Source organism: Zalophus californianus, chromosome 12 (genome assembly GCF_009762305.2).
Source record: "Zalophus californianus isolate mZalCal1 chromosome 12, mZalCal1.pri.v2, whole genome shotgun sequence".
In the NCBI taxonomy this organism is placed as follows: domain Eukaryota; kingdom Metazoa; phylum Chordata; class Mammalia; order Carnivora; family Otariidae; genus Zalophus; species Zalophus californianus.
Genome location: NC_045606.1, coordinates 103,547,460 through 103,573,314, shown reverse-complemented (window position 1 = coordinate 103,573,314; position 25,855 = coordinate 103,547,460). Strand labels below are relative to the sequence as shown.

At 41.7% G+C, this 25,855-nt stretch overlaps 1 protein-coding gene across 5 annotated transcripts in view; it reads right to left on the bottom strand.

The window, feature by feature from the left end:
• The window catches only part of DPP6 (dipeptidyl peptidase like 6), a 956,302-nt gene that overhangs the window by 276,152 nt on the left and 654,295 nt on the right, over nucleotides 1-25,855 (bottom strand). For all 5 annotated transcript variants that reach the window (XM_027574866.1, XM_027574864.2, XM_027574862.1 and 2 more), the window contains exon 4: nucleotides 14,793-14,887. In XM_027574866.1, coding sequence (XP_027430667.1) covers nucleotides 14,793-14,887 — 95 coding nt within the window. The remainder of the gene's footprint in view (nucleotides 1-14,792; nucleotides 14,888-25,855) is intronic.

Below are 25,855 nucleotides of genomic sequence, written 5' to 3'. Positions count from 1 at the left end.
CATTAATTGTTCTAGCAACTTTTTTTTGTAGATTCTTTAGAATTTTCTATGTAATCATATTTTCTCTAAAGAGTTCTTTTTCTTCTTTTCCTAACTGGATGCATTATTGCTTCTTTTTATAGCCTAATTACACTCCAGAGAACCTCTAGGACGATGCCCAGTAGAAGTCATGAGGGTGGACACCTCACCTTTCCCCTGATCTGAGGGAGGAGGCATTCACTCCTCACTGTTTGGTGGATTAGGGGAAGGTGCTTTTGCAGACGTCTGTTATCAAGTGAAGACGTCCCTGTCTATTTCCAGTTTGCTCAGAATTTTTATAATGGATGTTGAGTTTTATAATGAATGTTGAATAATCTCTAATGCTTTTTCTGTATTTACGGAGATGATTGTGTTGTTTTGCTTTTTTTACTCTGTTGAAATGGTAAATAACATTGTTTGATGTTCAAATGTTGAAGCAAACTTGCATTCCTTGGATAAACTCTATTTGGCCATGATGTATTAGCCTTTTATATATTGCTGGACTGGATTTGCTATTTTGTGGAGGATTTTTGCGCCTGTGTTCATGAGGGAAATTAGTCTGTGGTTTTCTTTTCTGCTAAAACCTCGTCTGGTTATTTGGGGGCAGTGCTAGCCTAATAAATGACTTGGGAAGTGTTTGTTTTGTAAATTTGCACAGAACTGATGTAATGTTTGTCTTAAACACTGAATTCACCAGTGAAGTCATTTGCACCTCGAGTTTTCTAGATGTGGAGCTTTTCATCTATTAATTCAATTTTTTATATTGATGTAGGACTATTGAGGCTACCTATTTCATTTTCAGTGAACTGTGATAATTTGTGTCTTTCAAGGACTTTTTCATATCGTTTCATTTATTTCATTTCATTGTCAAATTTATTGATATAAGGCTATCACTAATATTTTCCATTATTTTTTCCATACCTGTACTGATGGACCTTCCTCTGTTCCTGTTACTGGTTTTTGTCCTTTATCTTTGTTCTTGATCAATTTTATTGATCTTTTCCAAAAGCCAGCTTTGGTGTTGTCGTTTTTTTGTTTTTTTTCCCACTATTTTTTCTGTCCCATACAGTTGATTTCTTCTCTTTATTGCCTTTCTTGTGTAATTATGTTTAATTTCCCTTTTTTCTTCTAGTTTCTTAAGGTGAAAGCTTAAATCTAATAATATGAGCACCTAAAGCTATAAATTTCCCTGTACGTGCTGCCTACCTGCACACCATAAATTTTGATATTATACATCCTAATTTTCCTTCATTTCACAATAGTATCTAATTTCCATCTGATTTCTTCTTTGGCCGATTTGTCACTTAAAAGCAGGTTGTTTAATCTTTAATCATCAGGCTACATTCCAGATATTTTTCTGTTGTTCATTTCTAGTTTAATTATGTATTTGTTAGAGCCTATCTTTTGTATAATTTTCAGCATTTGAGATATGTTGAGACTTGTTTAGTGGCCCAGACTTTTATCAGTTTTGGTGAATATTCCATGGGCACACATAATGCATGTGTTCCTTGCTATTAGTGAGGGTGTGATCTGCAGATATCAGTCAGGTCATTGGTTAACAGTGCTTTCAACACTTTGCTATTTGTACTGGTCTTTTTTCCTACATGTTCTATCAAGTATTCAGAGAGGATTGTTGGAATCTCCAACTTTAATTGTAGATTTGTCCATTTTTGGTTTGGGTTCAACCGATTATTGCTTTTTTTTTTTAAAAGATTTTATTTATTTATTTGAGAGAGAGAATGAGAGAGAGAGAGAGAGAGAGAGCACATGAGAGGGGGGGACAGTCAGGGGGAGAAGCAGACTCCCTGCCGAGCAGGGAGCCCGGTGTGGGACTCGATCCCGGGACTCCAGGACCATGACCTGAGCCGAAGGCAGTCGCTTAACCAACTGAGCCACCCAGGCGCCCTCGATTATTGCTTTAAATTTTATAGCTCTATTGCTAGTGGCATACACCTTCAGGATTCTTTTTTTAAAATTTCAAAGAAATTTTTTATTTAAGTTCAATTAGCTAACATATAGTACATCATTAGTTTCAGAGGTAGAGTTCAATAATTCATCAGTTGCACATAACACCCGGTACTCATCACATCACGTGCCCCACCTTCAGGATTCTTATGCCTTCTTGAAGAACCGACTCCTTTATCATTATGAAATACTTATTTTTATTTCTGGTAATAAGGGCTATTCTGTAGTCTACTTTGATATTAAAATAACCATTCAGCTTTCCTTTGGTTAGTGTTTGGAGAGAGTATCTCTTTTACATCCGTTTAATTTTAACCTATGTCTTTACATTGAAAGTACATATCATAGAAGGCTTATAATTGGGTCTTCCTTTTTAAAACTAACCTTTGAATCCTCTAGGAGTAATAGGGGGAACTTACGGACATAGTGATACAGAAAACCTGTCCTTTATGTTGGAGTTACCCCTCACCCCATATCGTGTCAGATCGCTTCCGCCTGGGTATTCTGCTCAAGAAAATCCTAACACATCCCAAAGATTTTATGTGTGTATGTTTTGTGTCTTAGTCAACATGTAGCACTGGAAAAAAGAATTAGACAGAAGTCTTCTACAAGTGTACATTAAAAGGAGCTGGCTAGTTTCACCACATCATTTAACGGACCCTTTTATAAAAAGACAGATGTATTTTTTCAGGACTAGTTAATCCATTTTCTTTAAGTTTCCACCAAAAGCTTAGCTACATGTTGACCATATGTACCATTCTTGGCATTCCTCATTCCATTATGTAGATCCAAATTTTCAGCTGGTATAATCTTTCTTACTCCAAAGAACTTCCTTTCAATTTCTCATAGTGCTAGTGTGTGGCCAATGAACACGCTCAGATTTTGTTTCCAGTTTCTTTATCTTTAGTGTTGAAAGGTATTTTTGTTGCATGTAGAATTCTACATTGACACTTTTTTTTCCCAGGGCTTTAAAGGTGCCATTCCACTGTCCTCTGACTTGGAAAATGTCTGGTAAGGAGTGTGCTGTCACTGTTCTTTGTTTTTCTGTACATAATATGTCTCTTTCCTTAGCTGCCATGAAAATTGTTCTCCTTTTCACTAGTTTTCAGTAACCTGATTATCCTATGCCTTGGTGTGGTTTTATTTATGTCTATTATGCTTGAGACTTATTGAGTTCTGGTATCAAATTTAAAAAGTTCAGTCATTAGTCTTCAAAAGTTTCTCTTGTCTTCTCTTTCTAGGGCTTTAGTAACAGCTGTATTTGCTCATTTTGTGTTGTCTAACAAGTCACTGAGGTGCAGTACAAATTTTGTTTAAATACTTTTTCGCCTATCAGTTCCTCATTTTGGAGACTTTTTAAAAAAAATTTTATTTATTTATTTGAGAGAGAAAGAGCGCGCGAGAGAGCACAAGCAAGGTGAGTGAGGGAAGAGGGAGAAGCAGGCTCCCCCCCGAGCTGGGAGCCCGAAGCAGGACTTGATCCCAGGATTCTGGGATCATGACCTGAGCCGAAGGCAGACGCTTAACCAACTGAGCCACCCAGGTGCCCTTTTTGGAAACTTTCTATTGCTTTCAGTTAAAGTTCAGGGTTTCTCCCTTGGCTTCCCTGTAGTGTCCAGTCTGTTGTTAATCTAGAGATTTTTTTTATTTTTATATTTCATTTTTAATCTCTAGAAACTTTATTAGGGAATTTTATAATCTTTAGTTTTTATTGTCATAATGCTCATGATTTTCTTATATCCTTGAGCATCTGGAACACATTTATCATGGCAGTTTTAATATGTTTTTCTACTAACTCTATTATCTCTTTATTTGTGAGTCTGTTCTATTGACTAATTTTTCTCCTCTTTATAGGTCACATTTTCCCTGCTTCTTTGTTTATACAGTAATTTTTTTAAAAAATGAACATGAGATATTTTGAATTTTCTCTTGGATTTTTCATGTTTCTTCAAAGAATGCTGGACTTTTTATGACAGGCGGCTAATTATGTGGGGATTAACTCCATTCTTTCAAAGTGTGTCTTTAAGATGTTTTAAAGGTGGTTCTGTAATAGCCATCATTTTAGGGCTCACTGTCCTTTGCCCCAAGGGGTTGCTCTTCCAGAGTGTTAATGTCTTGTGGCTTAGAGAAACTGAAATGATTCTTGGCAGTGCCTGAGCTCTGGGAATTTTTCACCTTATAGGGTCTGATAATCGTTCTTCACTTGAAACTTTATTTCATCCTGACTTGTGGTGTTTCACTCTTTATGTATAAGGATCAATAATCAACCCAAGTCTCAAAGGGAACACTATGCAGGTTCTTTTAACATTCTCTGGTTAGCTTCCCCTTCTTGGGCTCTGTCCTATAAACTGTAGCCATTGCTCCCCGCCCCCCGCCGCCCGCCGCCGCCCCGCCCCCCGCCCCCCGCCGCCCCCCGCCCCCCCCGCCGCCCCCCGCCCCCCGCCGCCCCCCCGCCGCCCCCCGCCCCCCCCCCCCCCCCCGCCCCCCGCCCGCCCCCCCGCCCGCCCCAAACTCTGGTCTGTCTTCTTGACTCAGCAAGATGGAAGGCTTGAGTTTTTCCTCTTGGTGAAGTCCAGCAATAAACCTTTACGCAGAATGCTCAGGTGATGGCTGAGCTCATTTAATTTGTTTTCCCTCTCTCAGGGATCACAGCTGTGAACTGCCTGTTGTCCAAAGTATGAAAATTGTTGTTTCCCTCCTATGTTGTCCTGCTTTAAGGTTGTTTATTTTTGGAGGATAATTCTGATCATCTTAAATTCTCATGGCCAGGACCAAATGTCAAGAAGAGAAGTGTAGTTTGTTTTGTCATACCTGTATTCCCAGTGCTTAACAGGGACTGGCACATAAGAGACGCTCCATAAATATTTGCTGAATAAATGAATGGCTATACCCACATATAATCCCAGTTGTTCTAATAGCGGCCATGATGTTACTGGTATAAAGATAAGACCAACAGAAACCAGAAAAGAATGTGACTTTCTACCTTTAGAAATCAGTATGGGTCACATTCTTGACAAAGGGTCAGGGGCTAGTGATAAGCTGAGACAGTGAGGATTTGTTATGCTCTTTTGAGAAGCCCATCATTGTCATTCTTAGGAATGGTTTCATGCACTTCCGACCATCGTGGCCCCCAAGCCACCGATGACTGTAAATTGTAGGCATAGGTCCACCTTTTCACCAGGTGCAAAATAATGGATGCAAAACCACATCCAGTGCTAGCACATTCCTGAACATCTGCTCCAAGACTACTTGAATCAGGATAAATCTCCCAAGCAAAGCAAGCTGTGGTTTCAGGTTTGCCTGAGGTCAATTCTTGAAATATTTCTGCCCATTTTCGACCAGATTCTTTGTCCTTTCCTGATCAGTTTGGAAGAAGTCTTTGTAGTCTGTAGATATTAGCCTTTCATTTGTTCCCTGGACTGCAGATATTGTCTGCTATTTGTCTATTGATTTTGCCTTTTAACTTTTAAAATTTAAGACATTTCTATGGAAGTTAAAGAAGGCTCTTCTTTTTTTACAGCTTCTGGAATTTGTATTTTGGAAATTTTGTCTCTTCTGTGCTAAACCAAGCAATGAATTTTCTTTCTAACATTAAACTTTTACTCCAAGTGGAATTTAATTTCATATATTTGTGAAATCCAACATTATCTCCTTGTAGATAGCGTAGGTGTGCCGGCACTGTTTTCCTTCCTTCCTTCTTTTTTTTTTTTTTTTTTTTTAGATTTTATTTATTTATTTGAGAGAGAGTGAAAGAGACAGAGCATGAGAGGGGGGAGTGGGAGGGGGAGAAGCAGGCTTCCCGCTGAGCGGGGAGCCCGATGCAGGGCTCGATCCCAGGACCCTGGGATCATGACCTGAGCCAAAGGCGCTTAAACGATTGAGCCACCCAGGCGCCGCTGGTGCTGTTTTCTAATTAGGCCATCGATTCCCCCGATGTATCAAATACTCCCTGACACTGGAACGCCCATCTGAATTCTGTAGTCTTGCACCCCTCTCTGCGCTATTCCCATACAAACGTGGAGGGTTTTGAGCTTGTACCATGGATTCAAAAAGTCTGTGATGTGTATGCTGCTTACCCCACTTACTATGTGAAATTCAGAAAATTTCTTACCCTTTCTGTGCCTCTGTAAAATGGAGATAATATCTGTGCTCCATGGTGGATGTGAAAATTCAATAAAGTCATTCCAATGCCTGGTGCATCACAAGTACTCAAAAGTGTTAGCTGTTACTGTTGCTGAGCTGAGTGCAATTCTTTCTTGTGTGTTTTGATATCAGGCAAACGAGTACACGTTACCATACGCTTAAGAGTTTTTATGGCTTCATTCAGGTGTTTACTCTTGTGTATGGCAGTTAAGATAATTTATCAAATGTTTAACATTAAATTTCTTCCATAGTTCTGATTAGGATTGTATTAAAGTCTGATATCAATTTTAAGAGATTTAGCATATTTAATTTTATCTTCTTATCTAAGATTACATTATACCTTAGATTTTTTCAAATATTCAGAAAGATCTTATAGTTTGCTTTAAATCTCACACTGTTCTTAGATTTAATATAGGACTCTATAGTTTTTGTTCATACAGTGAATGGACTACTCACACTTCTAGGTACTTATGTTCATGGAGAGAGAGCTATTGATTTATTTATGTATTTCTTGTATTCAGCCATATGGAAATTTTTTTCTTATTAATTGTAGCTTGTTTAACATCTTTTAGATTTTCAAGGGAGGGAATCATGTTACCAGGAAAAGAGAGACCTTTTTCTCCCGTTCTCTGGCTCCTCTCCGCATCTCTGAGTTTGCTTGTGTATTGCATATTCCCTGCTATCTCCAAGAACACATGAAATATGAATAGTGATGGTGAGTACTCTGGCCTGACGATAATTGAAATGGCTTCACTGTTCGCCATTGAGAATGGGTTTCACTTCTAGATGGCTTCTGGTAAATGATTTTTATCATATTTAAGCAGGTTTTCTCTCTCATATTACCCAGAAATTTTCGTAGAAGTTGCCGATAAGATTTACCAGGTACGTTTTGAGGGTCTTGTGACGTAACCATAAGGATTTTCTGTTATTTTGTAGTTGTAATGGGTTTTGTTGATTGATTTCTTGATATTTAAATGCTGTTGTCACGAGTACCTGATTTGGAGCACATTATGATTCTGGTACATGAGTGAGCTCGACTCGCCAATATTGCATCTATAATGTTTGCGCCCAACTCGCTGCTGAGGTTGGTGTGTAGTCTACATTTTGCATTATTTGGGGCTATTTAATCATAATCACTGCCACAATTTTTTAATAACATCATCCTGACTGTAAAAAATATCAGTCTACCTCTATGACAACCCCACAGATATAAAATTGTGGGCATGTTTCTGGTGAGACACTTATCTAAAGGGTTGGTGTACACTGTTTTCATGGAATAGATAAATATATATGGGATTAGAAATGCAGGGAAGGAAAGGTGGCCATTAGTGAAAGAAAGAGACAGAGAACGATAGAACGCCCCAAACTGTCATGTAATGGAAAGGAAACGAAGAGCAGGAGGCATAAACACATCCATGGGCTGTTCTGTGCAAATCTCCCGATAAACACATCCATGGGCTGTTCTGTGCAAATCTCCTCATAAAGGTAAATGAGGACGAAATAGACAAGATTAGTTAGGATAAAACCAAAGCCAGACATCGAAAAGATTAAACGAGTTAGGAGGACACCGTGTGCAACCCCCCAGGGGCTCTCGGAGAGATGGGGGTCTGAAGCTGCCCTTCCCAGCCCACGAGGAAGGAGGGCCGGGGCGGGGGGGCCAGCAGTCCTCAAGGGGATGGCAGCCACCCTCTGCATCTGGGCCCCTGATGCACCGAAAAAGCATCGCATGTGGACTTGGACAGAAGCAGGTAGCACTCCCGCACCAGTTCTAAGAGCCAGAAGAAGTGTGAAAATGCAGCTACCACAGAGCAGAGGGGACCTGCCACCGAGCAAAGTCTCTCACCTTGAAAACAGGTGATTCCACCCACAAACACCAGGAGGTCTTGCGTCAGGCTCGCCTGACTCAGTATTTTGCATGTGTAAGCTTTATTTCAGGGCAACGTGCAGTGGCCGCCAGGACCTGCAGAGGTGGGGCTCATGGACCTGGGCAGGGGGAACCACATGCCCAAGGCTGAGGTACCCTCCTGTGTCCTGGGCCGCTGGCTGCAGCCGACCCCATATGCGACCTAGAAATGAGGCAGTTCAGAATTCAACAAGGCCAAGTTCAGCCCTGGAGACTCTCAGCTACCAGCTACGTGACTCAGAAAAAGATATTTTAGCCTCTATAAACCTGTTTTATCATCTGTAAAGTAAGAAGACTATAAAGTAACTGCCGCTCACAGGATTTCAGTTAAAGAAGAAGATGTGTGTAGTGTTTGCATTGTAAGCACTCAAATATCCCTTCTTATTTCATTCACCCTACGTCACCTTGCAGCGCCCTCTTCCTCCAGGGAGCCCCGGTTTTCCACTCCACGGCCCCTTACGCCTCCACACTGGGGGCAAGTGAGATCTGCGCCTGCGCGCCACACAGCACAGCCCGTTGCTGCAACCTCATCTGCCTGCACACGAAACGCAGGCCCGGACTCAATTTGCTTCTGTCTCGGGACTTAGAGTCCTCCCTCCCGGGTTCCCCAGTCACTGCCTTCACCAGGACCTCCTCCTGCTTCGCCGGGGCCGGTAGCGGTCCCAGGGGCTCCTTGCCTGCAATCCTTCCCTCCTCCCAACCTCCCTCACATTGGCCCCAAGCTTTATTTTTCTGTAGCACACAGGCTTGTGCTCAAAACTCCCATCGCTTTCCGTTTCCAGCAAAGACTGAAGCATTGAGTCAAGGGCTGGACGGCCTGCTCCTTGTCTTTCTCCTGGGTCCCTACGCCACCACCTGGCCTTCCAACCGCCCCCAGACCACCTGTGCCGGGGTGGCTGGCTCGCCCAGGCTGCCCACCGGATTTTCACCTCTCAGCCTTTTTACTGCCGAGCAAGGACGCTACTTCCCACATGTCTTCTAATCGTGTTCGCCTCTCAGGGGCTGCGGGACGGCCCTCTCCGAGCCCTGTCTGCTGCTGACATCCCTGCCTTTCTCTCCTTCCCACCGGGGGCTCCCTGCCCGGGGAGGCTCCACTGAACAGATGTCACGCGAATGCGTACTTCTTTAGATCTGGGTGGAAAGGTCCCCAAGAGTCAACCTGTTTCTTAATCCTTGCCTCCACACACCCACCCACCCACCTGGTCTAGCCCAGGACCTTGCTCAGAGGACACACTTGTTTAACGTCTAATGACTGAGCACAGATGTGATGGAAGCGCTGCATCAGGCCACCCTTAACCTGCACAGGACAGCAGGTGGGGGGCCAGAGAAATGAAGCTGCTACTTTATTTATTTTCAGGTCTTTTAAAGACATAGGTATAGGGCGCCTGGGTGGCTCAGATGGTTAAGCGTCTGCCTTCGGCTCAGGTCATGATCCCAGGGTCCTGGGATCGAGTCCCGCATCGGGCTCCCTGCTCAGTGCAGAGCCTGCTTCTCCCTCTCCCTCTGCCATTCCCTCTGCTGTGCTCTTCTCTCTAACTGTCTGTCAAATAAATAAATAAAAAACCTTTAAAAAAAATAAAGACACAGGTATAAAATATTCTCCTCACGTACTTTTAAAAATTAAGAACAGAGTAGCCTATGAAATAAATATTACAATAAGAATAAGTGGAAAATGTTTTTGTTTTCTGTCAATAAGAGAAAGAGAAAAAAGGAAGAGTGAAAAGAAAGAAAAGAGGAACAAAAAGAAAGAGCATCTGAGACACAAGGGGAAAAAGAAAAGACGATGCAGAAGGACAGGGCAGACAGAACCCTGCAGACACAGAATAGACAGAGTGTGAACCCCAGCTTTTGGCAACGTTCTTGCAAAAGACAGTGACTCTGGATGCCATCCCTTTGTTCCAGGATGCAGGGGATTTGCAACTCAGAGGCCAGTCTGGCTAGAAGTCAGTGAGTGTGGCCCCCGTGCGGGATGGGCAGCTGCTACCCAATTCCCCCAGCCAACATCTGCTGTCTGCGAGAACACGAAGCCCGCTGTGGGCCAGATACTGTTATTTTTCAAGAGAAGCCAGAGACCTGGATTTCCAGTTTGCAGAAACCACTCTGTGAGTCACACAAAACAGTTCAGTGGGCTTTCGGGGCGTCCGTTTTTTGCCTTCTCAACTACACACAAAAACAAGGCCACTTCCCCTTCCTGCTTTGTACTTAGGTGCTCAGTGCAGCCAGCCTCGGGTTGGCAGTGCCTGCTGGCCATGCAAGCCTGCTCCGGTCCAGCCGCTGGTCTGCTGGGGGCGTGTGTCCCCCAGAGCAGGAGGATAAGAGCAGGTGAAGTGGGGGGTGGGTCCACTAGCCAGGGGCCGGGGCTCCCTCCCACCTGCGGGAGCCCACCTGCGGGAGCCCACCTGCGGGAGCCCTGCGTCCTGAGCTCGCACCCAGGGCTCTACCGAGGACGGACAGGAACAGCTCAGGCAGGTGGGCTTCTTCCTCCTCCAAACATGAGACCACAGGCGCATGAAGACCTTGAAGGAAATTAAATGAAACAGAATGAAGTGAAAACTAATACTTGTGAAAGTCAAGCCTACTGGATGAAGGAAAAAAGGAAAAAAAAAAAAAGTCGTCTCCAGTTCTGATCTCCAACAAATTCTGGAGTTCCTCCGCAGCACCAGGAACCCATAATTCCTCTTGATTCTGGAATGGGTCTAGTAATACTTGTAATTACGTCCCTCTCTGTGAGGAGTCAGAATTCATTAATTTTTAGAGACAGATAAAAATTCAAATTCTACAGTCTAGTGATTATATAAAATCAAAGGGGAGCATAAATTAAAGAAACAAGAGGACTTTTTATTTAAATGTTAATTTAGCAATTTAAATAAGTAATTAAAACAAGTAGATTAGTAATTAAACAAGCGAAGACATAAAAAGTAAGAAAACCTGACAGAAGCAGAGCAACAGGATGCTTTTTGTGTGCACGTGTTTGCCCTTCCAAGCACTTGCAGACCTGTTTGTGGCTCCTCCATATTCATTGCTGGAGGAAGTCTAATCTCTTTGGAACGTAATGCTGAATTCTTAAAAATCTGATTAAAATCATTGAATAAGGGGCCTTGAAACAGCAATTATGGAAATCATTACCATGAAAAATAATATGCAAAGTTTTCCCCACCCAACCAGAAGAGCTTTTTGCACAGTGCAGTGAGCACTTCCTGGCCTTCTCAATACACAGAGATGATGCTGACAGTTGCTAATTGAAGTATAATATTGTATTCTTCTGTGTTTGTTTAAGGTAACATCATACATATCTCCATATTACTATTGTGTTCGTAACTGTTCATGGCTACATATGTCACCTATTTGTATTTAATTACTTCCCTAGCTTCAGATATTTTCAATTTTTAGATTATTTACTTATAAAAAATTCCCTGGAATGAGCAGAAATGTATACATATTTTTACTAATCTTGAACGTATTGCCAAGGTGCTTTCCGAACACAATGAATGGATGGACAGATGGATAGAAGATGGATGGGTGGACAGACGGATAGACAGACAGATGGACAGATAGATGTTTGGACAGATGGATAGATAGATGACAGGATATACAGAGAAATGGATAGCAAAGGAAGAGAAGGAAGGAAAAAAGAAGTCAGTGTTCTCCTCAGTAGAGAAAAGATCCATAAGATTTCTCAGGAACCAGGCAGCCATTGTCCAAATATCCAAAGACCCAGTCTGGGCCCAAAGACATACTTACAGGGTTTCATTTCTCAGGGAAAAAACTGAATATATAACGTAACAAAGAGCTTTTTATAATTTGTTGATTTGTTGACAAAAGTATCTCCTAGGGGCATAAAAATAAAATACATCATTTGGCATTTAAATTATGTTTAAAATAAGAGTAAATAAAATGTAATGTCATGGAGTTCCTGGGATATCAAATACGTAATTCAAGTGAAAGTTAGTTTAGGTTTGATTTCTTGTTTTTGAGAATCTGAGAGAGTGCCTCTTGCTATAATCCCCAGGACCAGAGGGTAGCTTCGAGGACCCTGCCTGGGAAGCAGCCTCGCCTGACCGCCTACAGAGAAGGAGTTAAAAAAATCGGGGGGTGCAGATTCCACCGCTGCTACCGCTGACTCAGTCATGCGCTCACCTGCCTGAGCCCTGAGCCGCCTGGGCTCTCTGCTCCAGCCGAATGCTCTCTTGCCCACATTCCAGCATGTGACATATAACCTGTCACTCAGTCCCTGCAACACCCCATGGAGGCGCACAGAGCTTATACAACGGGCCTGAGGTCCTGTCGCTACGGAACAAAGTGCAGTCCCAACGGGCGGGGGGGGGGGGGGGGGGGGGGGAAGAGTTCAACATCCCGCTGACCCCTGCACACACAACTCCGCGTCGATTTCTCCCACCAGTTTCAGACCTTTCACAGACCAACCTCAAAAACCTGTCAGTTTTATCATGTAAACAATCTCAAGGCTTCTGGGTTTCAAATAAGAAGCGGCCCCCTGGTCAGTCATCGGAAAGGCAAGGGAACAGAACGCCCAAGAGCCTCGGCTCCACGTCCCCACTCAAAGCCGCCCACTCAGTTCCTCCGGGTGCAGACGACCCTGCAGACTCGCCCCTCACAACATCATGCTTCACTTTCTCGCTACTTGCTCAAGAAAACACAGAGGAGAAAGACGGTCCATGGTGCCTCTCACGGAAGACCCATGTTCTAGGCCGTGCAACTGAGGCACAAGAACTTTAATGACTGGCTCAGCAGAACCTAAACACGGGACTTCTGCATCCTGGATGATGATGATGCGGCCCCGAACTGACTTCCCTCTTTCTCCTTCTTTTGAGGTTTGCTTACAGAAGCGCTTAAATGGAGCCTTTGAGACAAGAATAAACTAGGCATGATCCTGAATAATATCAGTCGGGCTCTGCACGTTTGGTGCTCCTTCAGTGTTTGTGATATGAGTGAATAATGACATCTTAAGGAGAAAAAGATTGCACTGTATGGAATAAGCCCACCAATTCTCAGAGGAGCTCTTCTCCTTTTCTTACCTAAGGTGGTTTCTGAAGTTGGCTTATTATTTGGCTAAAATAACCTCAGTTAAAATACATGATCTGTCACAAGCTATTGATCTGAGAAAGAGAAGACAGTTCCTGTTCTTGTATTTTGTTACTAAGTGCAGCTGCGTGCAGGGCGCGCCTGGCTTGTACTAACCTGACGTCCTCACAGAGGTAGGGATAACAGGCTGACATTAAAATGCACTTACCCTCAGCAACAGTCTGATCATTTCCTCCACTCGATTAATATTACAAAACCATTTCTGCAATTTTAGTATTTTTAAGTGGGTTGAATGAGATTTTCTCAGGGGAGTAATTCTACCAAAGATGATTTTTTTAATGCAAAAAGGCATGCACATTCCTCCTTTTTGGGTCTCACTTTGCAGAATATGATTTAATTTGATAACGCTATCATTTTGGGAACGACACCATGATGTAACCTTGCTAGGCCTCCTTTATACCAGCAAACAGTCTAGGTAAAGGGAGGATCCGTTTAATACTAAACCCCAACAAGTTTTTTTTTTTTTTTAAGAAAAAAATATGTTGGGCCCCTGGGTGTCTTGGCTGGTTAAGCATCTGCCTTTGGCTCAAGTTCATGATCCCGGGGTCCCAGAATCGAGTCCTGCATCGGGCTCCCTGCTCAGCGGGGAGTCTCTTCTCCCTCTGACCCTACCCTCTCACTTGTGCTCTCTCTCTCTCTCTCTCCCAAATAAATAAAATCTTAAAGAAAAAAAGTATGTTTACACCAAAAATAAATGAAACAAAAATATTTAGGGAGTTGAATGTTCTTGAAGAGGGGAAGGAGGTAGAGTAGCATTTCCATGGGCTGGGGGATGGGGTCACCAACCGGCTGTGGGACCCTGAAAAGGTCACTCCCCAGCTCTGGGCTCCGGATCCTTACCTGTAAAACCAGGGAGCTGACTAATCTTTCCTGTGGTTTTCCTCTAATGCTTGGATTCTCGGATTTCAGGGCACCTGTGTCTCTGATTCACATCAGAGGTGTGTAATGATCGTTCTGATTCTGAATACTTGTATATTGGATAAGAAAGCAATGCACTCCCTAAAGCTGGAGGTTTACTCTTTATAATGATGAGCATAAACGTACTGTAAAAGAAAAAAGTGAATTCTCTTCAAATTGATTTTTGGTGCAGAACTTCAGTGAAGGTTTTTAATAAATATCTTCAGCTGTACATGAACTCTGAATCTTAATGTTACTTAAATCTTTGGGAAACCAGGTTTTTCCAGATTCCAAAGCGGTGGCATTCATATCGACTCAGTACTCGTTTTAAAGCATAAACATCCCTTAATGTCATCAGAGCGGGCACAGTCAGTGCCTAAATTAATATTCCCTGTGCTTGTGGAGTTAAAAAAAAAAAAAAAAAAACGAGATTGAGCAAGGCCTCCTGAGGTATTCTCTGTGCATTACTGCAATTGTTCCGTAAAAGTCTAAAGCCTTAGGACGTTATCGTCCCATTATATATGGCATGCAACACTTGTTTCCAACACCTGCAGAGAAATGTCCCACACGCTGGAAGAAACTGCTTTCATCTTATTAAATTAGTGTGGTTTCAATTTCACATTATCTTTAGTTGCTCAGGCTATAGTATTACAAGTTTATTGCTTCTGCTCGGCTCCTACTAAAAGTTGAAACCCAAAGTCATTTTCTGCTTTATTGACTTGCAGGAGGGAAAACTGAAATTATCCTGGTCATTAGAGAGAGTACTTACAATTTTTTTGCCTTCTATTAACACTGTAGAAATATTTGTTTCAACATTCCGCAGGATCACACTTCCTTTCTGTTCTCTGTAGATGAATTCTTTATCTGCAAGAGAGGAAATAAAAAGGAAACACGAGACATTAAGGAACTCAGTAGGCTTCTGATGGACACTTTCACCAAAGGAATCAACTAGTTCTGACAAAAATAGATCCTGTGTTTCATCAAAGGGTCCTTTTAATCTGGAAAAGTATATTCAGCTGCTCTCCACATAACCTCACATGAAGCTTCTCTCTGAATCTTTTCTCCTACTCTACACACTGACATATAAAGCACTATGGCACACGGCCAAAGTCTCTAGGACAATCTCGAACTTTCTTGAGTAGAACACACAGAGTGGACACACGGAGCAGATTAGTTAAGAAACTCGCTACCAGAAAGCAGAGGCAATACTTGGCACAAAGGGGACTGATCTCCTGTATCTAGAGCTTGGGTAAAATCTGTACACACATACACGCACTTGCTCACACCTACATCCGTATCCTGCAAGACGGTCTCCACTTAGTCCATAACATTCCCTGCAGCCCCTACAGGAGCTGACCATGTCTTGGTCATGCGCATCCCTGTATCTATACATCCCACCCTCAGCGACGGTGACAGTGGTCCTCAGTATGACCAACCGAGATTTCAAATAGCCCCTTAGGAAGTCAGTAAAATACCTGCGCTGATCAGTATGGTGTCTGCAGACACGGAGGCTTGTGTGTACCTACTGTGAATGGAAGAGTACATTTTCTGAAGGACAGGCTTGCTGGTGGGGAGGTGGGCACACAATGGGGAGAAGAAATACTGTCTTTCTGAGTGAAGGTGGTAATAGGGAGCCAGTGTGATGGCCTGGGCATCTCACACAATCAGCAGTTGCTGAACGAACAACACCATGCAGACTGCGTTTAAATCAGGTGACATTACCATTTCTACTCTTTATTCTATTTCATAGAATTACATTCTTTTCTTTTTTTATCCTGTGTTGCCACTTGCTTTGGTTTTAATTCTCTCTTCTTTCTCCAGTTTAAGGAGGAAGCATAGATCTTTGGTTTGATTTTTCTATCCTTTTTAATAAAACTATCAAAGCTAAAAATTTCCCTCTGTGGATGGTGTTAGCTACATCTCACGAATTTTGATACGCCGAGTTACGTTACTATTCAGTTCAAATTTCTAATCCCTCCCCCCGCCCCCCGCAATGTCTGCTTGGCCCAGTGATTATTTAGAAACATGGTGTTTAATTTGCAAGTAAATAAAGCTATTCGGGCCCTCTTATTTTTATAGATTTTTAATTTAAATTCATGGGATCAAAGAATACTCTGTGCATGATTTCAGTCTTTTGAAACTCATTAAGACATTTTTGTGGTCCATATATGTTCTATCTTCATAAATGTCCTGGAGGCACATTTAATGAAATTATTGATACGGCTGTGTTCCTGTGTGTGTGTGGCTTGTCTCCACTTCTTATTTCCCTCTTTCTTATTTATGGCTTCCATTTTATTGTCAGATACTCTTCAGAATTTTATTTTCACTATTTTAGCTGTATTTGCATTTCTTCTAGGGCTTGTTCTAGGGATTAGAATATATACTCCACTTTTCAGTCTGCAATGAGTTAATAATGTACCACTTCTCAAGAAATCCAGAAATCTGTCAAGTTTTCAGTGCACATCCCGTCCCGTGCTGTTATCATTTTCATGTGCATTACATCTAGATACTTTACATCTTCCACAAGGTGTCACAATTATTGTTTGTAACAGTATATCGTTGATGAAGAGATTAAGAAGAAAAAGTCAAAAAGGAAAAAATGTGTTTTGCATTTGCCCATTATTTGACATTTCTGATGTGTTTTACTCTTCATTAGGATCTGAGTTTATACCAGGTATTATCATTTTCCTAACCTCTTGAGAACTTGCTTTAGGTGTTTGGTTGTATGGATCTGCTGGCAATCGAGTCCTTGAACTTGGTTTTATCTTAAAATGTCTTCGGTTAACCTTCATTTTTGAAGTATATTTTCTCTCCTTTTAATTTTTTAAAAAATTTCTAAATTATTTAAAAATTATTATTATTATTATTATTATTATTTTATGTTCAGTTAGCCATTTAGGCAGGCTCCACACCCAGCGTGGAGCCCAACACGGGGCTTGAACTCATGACCCTGAGATCAAAACCTGAGCTGAGATTAAGAGTCGGTCGCTTAATTGACTGAGCCAACCAGGGGGCCCTGAAGGATATTTTCTCTTAATATAGATTTCTAGGTTGATAGTTTTTATTTTTTTCTCTTGAAATTTTGTTTCACTTTCTTCTGGTCACCATGGTTTCTAATGAGAAGTCAGGTATTAATTGAATTGTTATTTCCCTGCATGCTATTCCTATGCATTTTTTCTTTTGCTGTCTTCGAGATTGATTTGTGGCCTTCAGTTTCCAACAGCCCAACTACAAACTACTTTTTTTAAAAAATATTTTTATTTATTTATTTGAGAGAGAGAGAGGGAGGGAGAATGAGTTGGGGTAGGGGCAGAGGGAAAAGCAGACTCCCTGCAGAGCAGGGAGCCCGATGCGGGGCTCGATCACAGGACCCCGGCATCATGACCTGAGCTGAAGGCGGACACTTAACTGACTGAGCCACCCAGGCGTCCTACAATGCACTTTTGATTGGGCTTCTGTATGTTTACTGTGTGTGATGAGCCTCTTGTATCTGCAAATCTATGTCTTCATCAAATCTTTAGCTGTTAATTTGCCAAATATTTTTTTCTAATTATCCATCTCCTCTCCCGGTAACTCCAATTGCACATATATTGGGAATCTTGATATTATCTAAGAGTCTCTGATGCTCTGTTCATTAAAAATTTTTTTCCTCTCTTCACTTTGAATAATTTCTAATGATCTGTCATGAAAGCCGCTTTGTCTTTCGTCATGATTATTTGACTATCAACGCCAACCAGTGCATTTTTACATTTCAGCATCTATGTTCTTATGTTTAGGATTTTCCATTTTGTTCTTTTTACTGCTTCTGTTTTTCTGTGGAGATTTCTCATTTCCCTGCTGAGATTTTCATTCATTGAAAACATGCTCATGTTAATTCATTGAGCATAGTTATAATATATATTTTAAGATCTTTGTCTATCAGTTCTGAAATCTGTTTCCTTTTGGGGTCAGACTCAATTTTTTATGCTGAAAGTGTGTTCCTTTTTGGGTTCTTTGTAAGTAGGGTAATCTTGCACTATATCCTAGACATTATGGATATCAATTTCTGGACACTCTGGGTTTTGTTAATATTCTCTAATGAGTGTGGTTTCCTGTGCTACAACCAGGCAATCTTCTTTGCTAGGTGCGGGCCGCCAACTTTGGGCAGCAGCTTTACTCTCTATTGAGATATTTTACCTGCAGCAGAACTGCTTTGATTCTCTTCCCTGCATACGTGGCTCATGGGTCAGAGACACCAGTGCACCTTTGTTTCTACCTTATTAATCTCTGTTCTACCCTGTCTCATTATCCTCTCTTCTTAACTTTTAAGTTTACACTTAGCTTCTTAATTTCAGCATTTCTATTTTTCTAATATAATCACAACTTGTGCTATACATTTCCTTAATTACATCTTTATTTGAGTCCACACGGTTTAATGGGCAGTATTCTCATTATTGCTTTGTTCTACATATTTTTAGTTTCTGTCGCAGTTTCTCCTTCAACCTAGGACTTATTTAGAATTTCTAATTTGCAAATGTATGCAAAACATTCTTATCTTTTTGTTATTGACTTGTAATTTGCTATATTTGTTAGAAAAACTTGTATTACTAATTCTTTGAAATTTGTTGAGTTTGGTTTATATTCTGATGCATGATTCATTTTTGTAAAAAATTTCTTGAGAGAATGGATATTCTCTAATTTTAAGACACAGGGTTCTATATGCAGTCTTTAAATTAACTATCTGGTTGTATCATTAAATTGACAGATTCCTAGCCTATTTTTTGTGTGCTTCACCTTTTCTTAAGAAAAAAACACTATACTGAAATTTTCTCGTATGATGAGGGATCGATTAATTCTCTCTTGCTAATCATCCACATTTTGTTTTGTACATTTTGTAACTTACTAGATGAGTACAAGTTTAGAATTTTCTTATCTTCTTGGTGATTTGTAAAGTTTATTTTTAACTGCATTTTCTGTCCCTAATAATGCTTTTAAAAATCATTTCTCTTTTGAAGAATAGACAAAATAATGGTATATGCCCTAAATCGCACATGTGAACATTCAGTGCCATAATGTACATAACACCTGAGATGAGCTTGGCACAGTGCCTGACCTGGGACAGGCTCTCCGTAGGGATCAGCTGCTACTCTGGTCTCAGTAGAAGAGCTGGAGTCATCTCTGCCTCCTTTTCGTCTCTCGTCTTCAGTACTCCATCCCTCGCCTGCACTTGCCCCCTTTGAAGTCTTCTCAGATCACCTCATCCTCTTGGCTTGCAGCGTTCCTGACCTGGGTCTGACCGCCACCACCTTCACCGTGGATGCCTCCAGTGGCCTCCCCATGGGACGCGCTCCCTTGGCTCCTTGCTCCCAGCACACGAGGACACGCCTCCTTTAAATTTTTTTTTTATTTTTCCCCCCGAGTCCTTTGGTAGAGACTGCTTTGGCCAAAGTCCTTACTTAGCCTGACATTCAAGGTCCTTCATATTCTGGCCTGGGTTTCTCTTCCCATTTTAATTTGCCACCACCCCCCATTAAGCATCTTAAACTGTGTCCCGCCTTCCATGCCCCCCTGACCCCTCAGGCCACCACCTGGCCCACGATGCCCTTCTCCCACTTCTGCCAGGGAAGATCTGTCCGGGCTTAGCACGAAGGCCTCTCCTTTGCGAAGATTTTCATGTCTCTGCCGGCAGGATGAGTCCCTCACAGCTCTGCTCCGCTCCCCATTCCTCCTACTTTATGCTCATGCAGCCTTGCTGTTCTTTGTTGGCTGTTAGAACTCTGACTCCTCCGTGAGAGAGCCTGATGCAAGGGAAGAGGCCACACCTTCCTGATTTTCTACCCCTAAAACCTAGTATAATGACTGACAGGAAACCAGGTGCTCAGAATGCATGATGCAGTCACCAAATTAACACCATCACGTGTCTGATTCACCAAATATGTAACCTGCATGCGACGTGGTCGGCAGACCCGCTGTGTGAGAGAGACTGCTCCGGGCAGACGAGGTCAAAGGAGGGAGGCATGGGGATGGTAGTTTCACAAATGATACCTTTTGTGCCTCCTGAGATCCTGGGATAGTTATTTTATCTCCTTGCTGCGGTGCAGTGAGGTGCCCCCGGGGGGGGGGGGGGCGGCGCAAAGTGCATCTGGATGCTCTGAGGACAGGCAGGGGAAATCAAAAAGCCAGACTCGATGGGGATTCTAACAAACACAGAGAGTGAGGTCCTTAGGAAAAGATCTCCCAGAGAAAGTCTTGTGTCGCATCATCTGTTGCTACTTATTTTTCATACGTCGAGTATTCAGCAGGCTGCATTTAAAATATATCGTGAATTTAATTGTTCTGTGTACTTCATTCTTCAAAGCTAAATAATTAAAGAAGGAAAGAAACAGCCTTGGTAGCTAGCACAAGGAAGATGATTGCTTTTCATTTTCTTTTTTCCCCAAATTGTGGTAGAAAAATACGTAGCAATGTCACACATGATTTTTCTTACTCTTCCAAAAATAAGATAGAATTCCAGTCATTTCCTTGGAGTACCATATATCAGCTGACTTCATGTGATGCTTATTTTTGCCTGGTATTAATGTATTTTTTAGAAACCTTTCAAAGGTCTTTCCCATGATGAAAAAAATTTAAAATGTATGGCTTTATGGTACTATAGATTCCTTAGCAATCGAGATACGTAGCTCTCATTGCCAAGTATGACTTGTTCATGCTAGTGGGTCTTGAAGAGCATCCTCAATTCTGTAAGTATCACAAAGAATTTCTTCAGAGGAACAGACTTTCATTTCAGAAACATACTGCACATAGTAACCGGAGTAAATCTGACTTTTCTTTTTCGTCTTTTAATTTTAAATAACTGCTAATAGAAACACTGTTCTATCCTATTTATTGCTTATTTTATTTTCTTCTCAGATATGAATCACTTGTATTCATGTATTCCGATAACACAGAGCAGACAACGTGTTTCCTAAGAAAGTCACCATCCATGTGATGGTCATAAAATATAAAAACTGATCTGTAATCCCTACACCCATACTGTCACCCAGAAATACCACTTCCCACTAAACAAAATCAGTATGCACCATGAACTGGCCGTGTTCCCCGACTTCAGGACGCGTGTACAATTACAATTGCCAATCAGATGGTAATTAGTGTGTGTTGGCTACAGTCAAGTTCCACATTAACCACAACATTGTGCTATAAGACATGATCCCAAGCACACAAGTAATTCTATTAATGTTACGAGAAAGTGAGATTTTCATATTTAAGAGAAAACAGATCCACATTTAAAGTCATTATGTTTGGTTAAAAGCTAAAACACTGTACAGTTAAATCTGTGTCAGAAATAGCAATATGGACACACATTTGCTTATTTTTTTAGAGTATTTGTTTGCTAGGTTTGTCCACAGAAGATGTCTAAACGTGTGATTATCTCAGATACTCAGATTCGGGTTTCTAGGCACCATTCTGAGGAAAAAGAACAGGAACACTAAAGAAATGGGCATTTCTAGATCCGAGGCACACAAAGTACAATATGAACCTGGAAGAGCTCACTGGCCAGGAAGCAAGGAAGTGTTCAGGGACCGATGGGGACACAGATCATAAGACAGAGTAGGCTGTAGAAATGGCCCTAATTCTTCAGCCCATCCTGCCCACAGCCTTTGTGTCCAGCTTTGCCAGGCTCCTCCTCTTGACTGTGGGCTCAGATGCATGCCTTGAATGGGTCACTGGAATAGGAACCAGCAGACACCTGAGGAGCACTTGCACAGTCTGACTTGTCTGCCACGGCTGTGGCACCAACATGTCTGGCCAAGTCGCTGGGCCCCAGGAAGAGAAACAGATGTGGAGCACAGCTGAGTTGCCCAGTCACTGAGAAGAGGCCATTCCAGATCAGCCAGGGGCCAGCTGGTCATCCAGCCCCGGAAGCAAATCAGCCAGCAGATAAGCAGAGTCGCCTAACCAACCACTGGCTGACAACCCACTGTGTGAAAGATAAATGTTTATTCTGTGTCTCACTGAGGGTGTGCAGTTTGTTATATAACACTCGTGTGGCCCTACAGACAAGACAGAACCAGTGGGAGGGCTCTCAGGTCCGAGATGGTAGAATCTGAACATCAGAAAAAGAATACCATAGTTGATTAAAACACCTTGAAGCTATAAAAAAGTTCAGGGTTCCATAATGGAACTCTCAAAAGTTAAAAAAAAAAAAAAAAGCAACTCAGTTGGAGGTAACTATGATATTGAGCCTCTACTCTGAAACGTAATTAAAAATGTCTATATAACCCAAAGCAATCTACGCATCCAAGGCAATCTCTATCAAAATACCAACAGCATTTTGCACAGAGCTAGAACAAACAATCCTAAAATTTGTATGGAACCACAAAAGACCCTGAATAGCCCAAAGCAACCTTGAAAAAGAAAAGCAAAGCTGGAAGCATCATAATTCCAGACTTTAAGTTACTTTAGAGAGCTGTCATCATCAAGGCAGTATGGTACTGGCACAAAAACAGACACATAGATCAATGGAACAGGATAGAGAGCCCAGAAATGGACCCTCAACTCTATGGTCAACTCATCTTCGACAAAGCAGGAAAGAATGTCCAATGGAAAAAAGACAGTCTCTTCAACAAATGGTGCGGGGAAAATTGGACAGCCACATGCAGAAGAATGAAACTGGACCACTCTCTTACACCACACACAAAGATAAAATCAAAATGGATGAAAGACCTAAATGTGAGACAGGAAACCCATCAAATTCCTAGAGAACACAGGCAGTAACCTCTTTGACATCAGCCGTATCAACTTCTTACTAGACATGTCTCCACAGGCAAGGGAAACAAAAGCAAAAATAAACTATTGGTACTACCTCAAAACAAAAAGCTTCTGCAAAGAAAAGGAAACAACAAAACTAAAAGGCAGCCTATGGAATGGGAGAAGATATTCACAAATGACATAGCTGATAAAGGGCTAGTATCCAAAATATATGAAGAACTTATAAAACTCAACTCCCCAAAACCAAATAATCCAGTTAAAAAATGGGCAAAAGATGTGAATAGACATTTTTCCAAAGAAGACATTCAGATGGCTAACAGAAACATGAAAAGATGTTCAATGTCACTCATCATCAGGGAAATACAAATCAAAACTACAATGAGATGTCATTTCACACCTGTCAGAATGGCCAAGATCAACAAGACAGGAAACAACAGGTGTTGGCAAAGATGTGCACTGTTGGCGAGAACGCAAACCGAGGCAGCTACTCTGGAAAATAGTGTGGAGGTTCCTCGAAACGTTAAAAATGGAACCATCCTATGATCCAGCAATTGCACTACTAGGTATTTACCCAAAGGATACAGAAATACGGATTTGAAGGGACACAGGCACCCAATGTTTATAGCAGCATTATGAACAATAGCCAAATTACGGAAAGAGCCCAAGTGTCCACCAACTGATGAATGGATAAAGAAGATGTGGTATATATATATATATATATACAATGGAATATTGCTCAGCCACAAAAAGAAGGAAATCTTGCCATTTGCAATGACATGGATGGAGCTAGAGAGTATTATGCTGAGTGAAATAAGTCCGTCAGAGAAAGATAAATACCATATGATCTCGCTAAATAGGTGGAACTTAAGAAACAAAACAAATGAATATGGGGCGGGGGGAGAAAGAGAGACAAACCAAGAAACGGACTCTTAAGTACAGAGAACAAACTGGTGGTCGCCAGAGGGGAGTGGGTGGGGGAGGGGTGAGACGGGATGAGGGTTAAGGAGCTCGCCTGCCGTGGTGAGCACGGGGTGCTGTATGGAAGCGATGAATCACGAAATCCTACGCCTGAAACTAATATCACTGTATGTTAACTAGCTGGAGTTTAAATAAAAATTTGGAGGAAAAAAACCCAAAATGAATAATCAAGCATCATCCCGCTGTTTCAGTAATGCAAGGGGATGACACGTAGCCTGTTGTAGGAGCGGGGGGTCCTCCTTTCGGAAGACTGCCAGCTCATAAATGTGGAAGGCATGATGAATCCAGGAACTCACCTTTCGCAGCCCCCACTGAAACATCTGATTCAGGTGAGGATCCTCAGTGGATGCTAAACCCATTCCAAGAACGTCGATGGGATATTTTCCTGATGCCAAAATATTACTTCAGAGAAAACACACCAAGTCTTGACGGGAAAACGCATGTTTACAGTGGAGGAATTTGGGGGCCACAGTTTCACCCACAAATCCACCAAAGAGTCCTGTTTCACCAGTGGGACAACCAGATGCTGCCGACAAATGTGTTACATCATTCCTTGAGGAAACAGTCTAAGTTCAGGGTGTGGAGGCGTCCACACCACAACTGGCCTAATAGAGAGAAATAACTCGGAGCTGTTCTACATTAGCAGAAACTCAAGAGACATAATCAAGTATAATTATGATCCTTAATTTGATCTGAGCAGGGAGAAAAAAAAAGTCATAGAAGATATTTCGAGAAGGAAGGAGGAAATCTGAATATGGCTTGGGAATTCAATGTTATTAGAAAATTACAGCCATGTTTGTTGGAGAGAATAAGTTGTTGTGGATATAAGAAGGGCATATTTTGGAGATGCATGTGTGGTATTCAGGGAAGAAAGAAAATGATACAATTTATGTGTAAATACTTTTAGCTAAAAAATTGATCGAAGGCACCAAAATGGCAAAAGTGTTAAGATGAATTAGTGCTTATATGGGTATTCACCGAATTGTCCTTTCTACTTTTTTGTAAGTTTAAGATTTTTCATAAAAAAGGAAGCAGAAAATAAAATGACATAGCCCCTAATTCTGAGGAACCTACAATAAAGTGCGGTGGACTCCCAACACGGAAGGCCCCATGCGCAGCCCCTCACAACACGCGTGTCGTGATGGGAGGCTTTGGCGGTTTCCTGGGCAGATGCTCGCGGGCTTTGCAGCCCTGCTGAAGTTAATATGTGTATTTCAAGCCAAAGGAGCCAAAGCATTCCAAAGAATTAAAAATTTAATGTTCTATACTATTTATTTTTCTGGCTTATATCACAAAGATTGTGAGCTGGGTTGTCTGGGGCTGAAATGGGTGGATAGATGGAAGAAGGTGGGTTACATGTGGACTTCAAATCCTGATCGCAAGTAACACCACAATATCCACTTTTACAACTTGGGTAATCACACAGACAAGTACCTTCCAACACATACTGAGCCCAGCCTGGAAATGACTTGAAAAAGTAGCTATAATTCAAAAATGATGTTTAGCACTAGTTTTCTTTAAATTTTTTTATTGTTATGTTAATCACCATACATGACATCATTAGTTTTGGATGTAGTGTTCCATGATTCACTGTTTGTGCATAACACCCAGTGCTCCACGCAGAACGTGCCCTCTTTAATACCCATCACCAGGCTAACCCATCCCCCCACCCCCCTCCCCTCTAGAACCCTCAGTTTGTTTTCCAGAGTCCATCGTCTCTCATGGTTCGTCTCCCCCTCCGACTTACTCCCCTTCATTCTTCCCCTCCTGCTATCTTCTTCTTCTTAGCACTAGTTTTCATCATAAGATCTGAGATTGCCCAATTTTGCCTTTGATTAATGGACTGCCCAGATAGCTTTTAAGATCTTTTAAATTTCCCTTCTTCTTACGGGGAACAATTTTTATGTGCTTCGACAGAGTCATATTTAGACTTTTAAACAGCTTATTATACTGAAACCCCGCTCAAAAACAAAGCACTTCTTTCCATATTTAACATTGACAACCATATGCTTATGTGGCTAAGGAGAGAAACGATTTATTTGTAGAATTAGCCTTTTTTTTTTTTTGGAATTTTCTTTCACCTGAATCTATCATAAAAGAAAATAT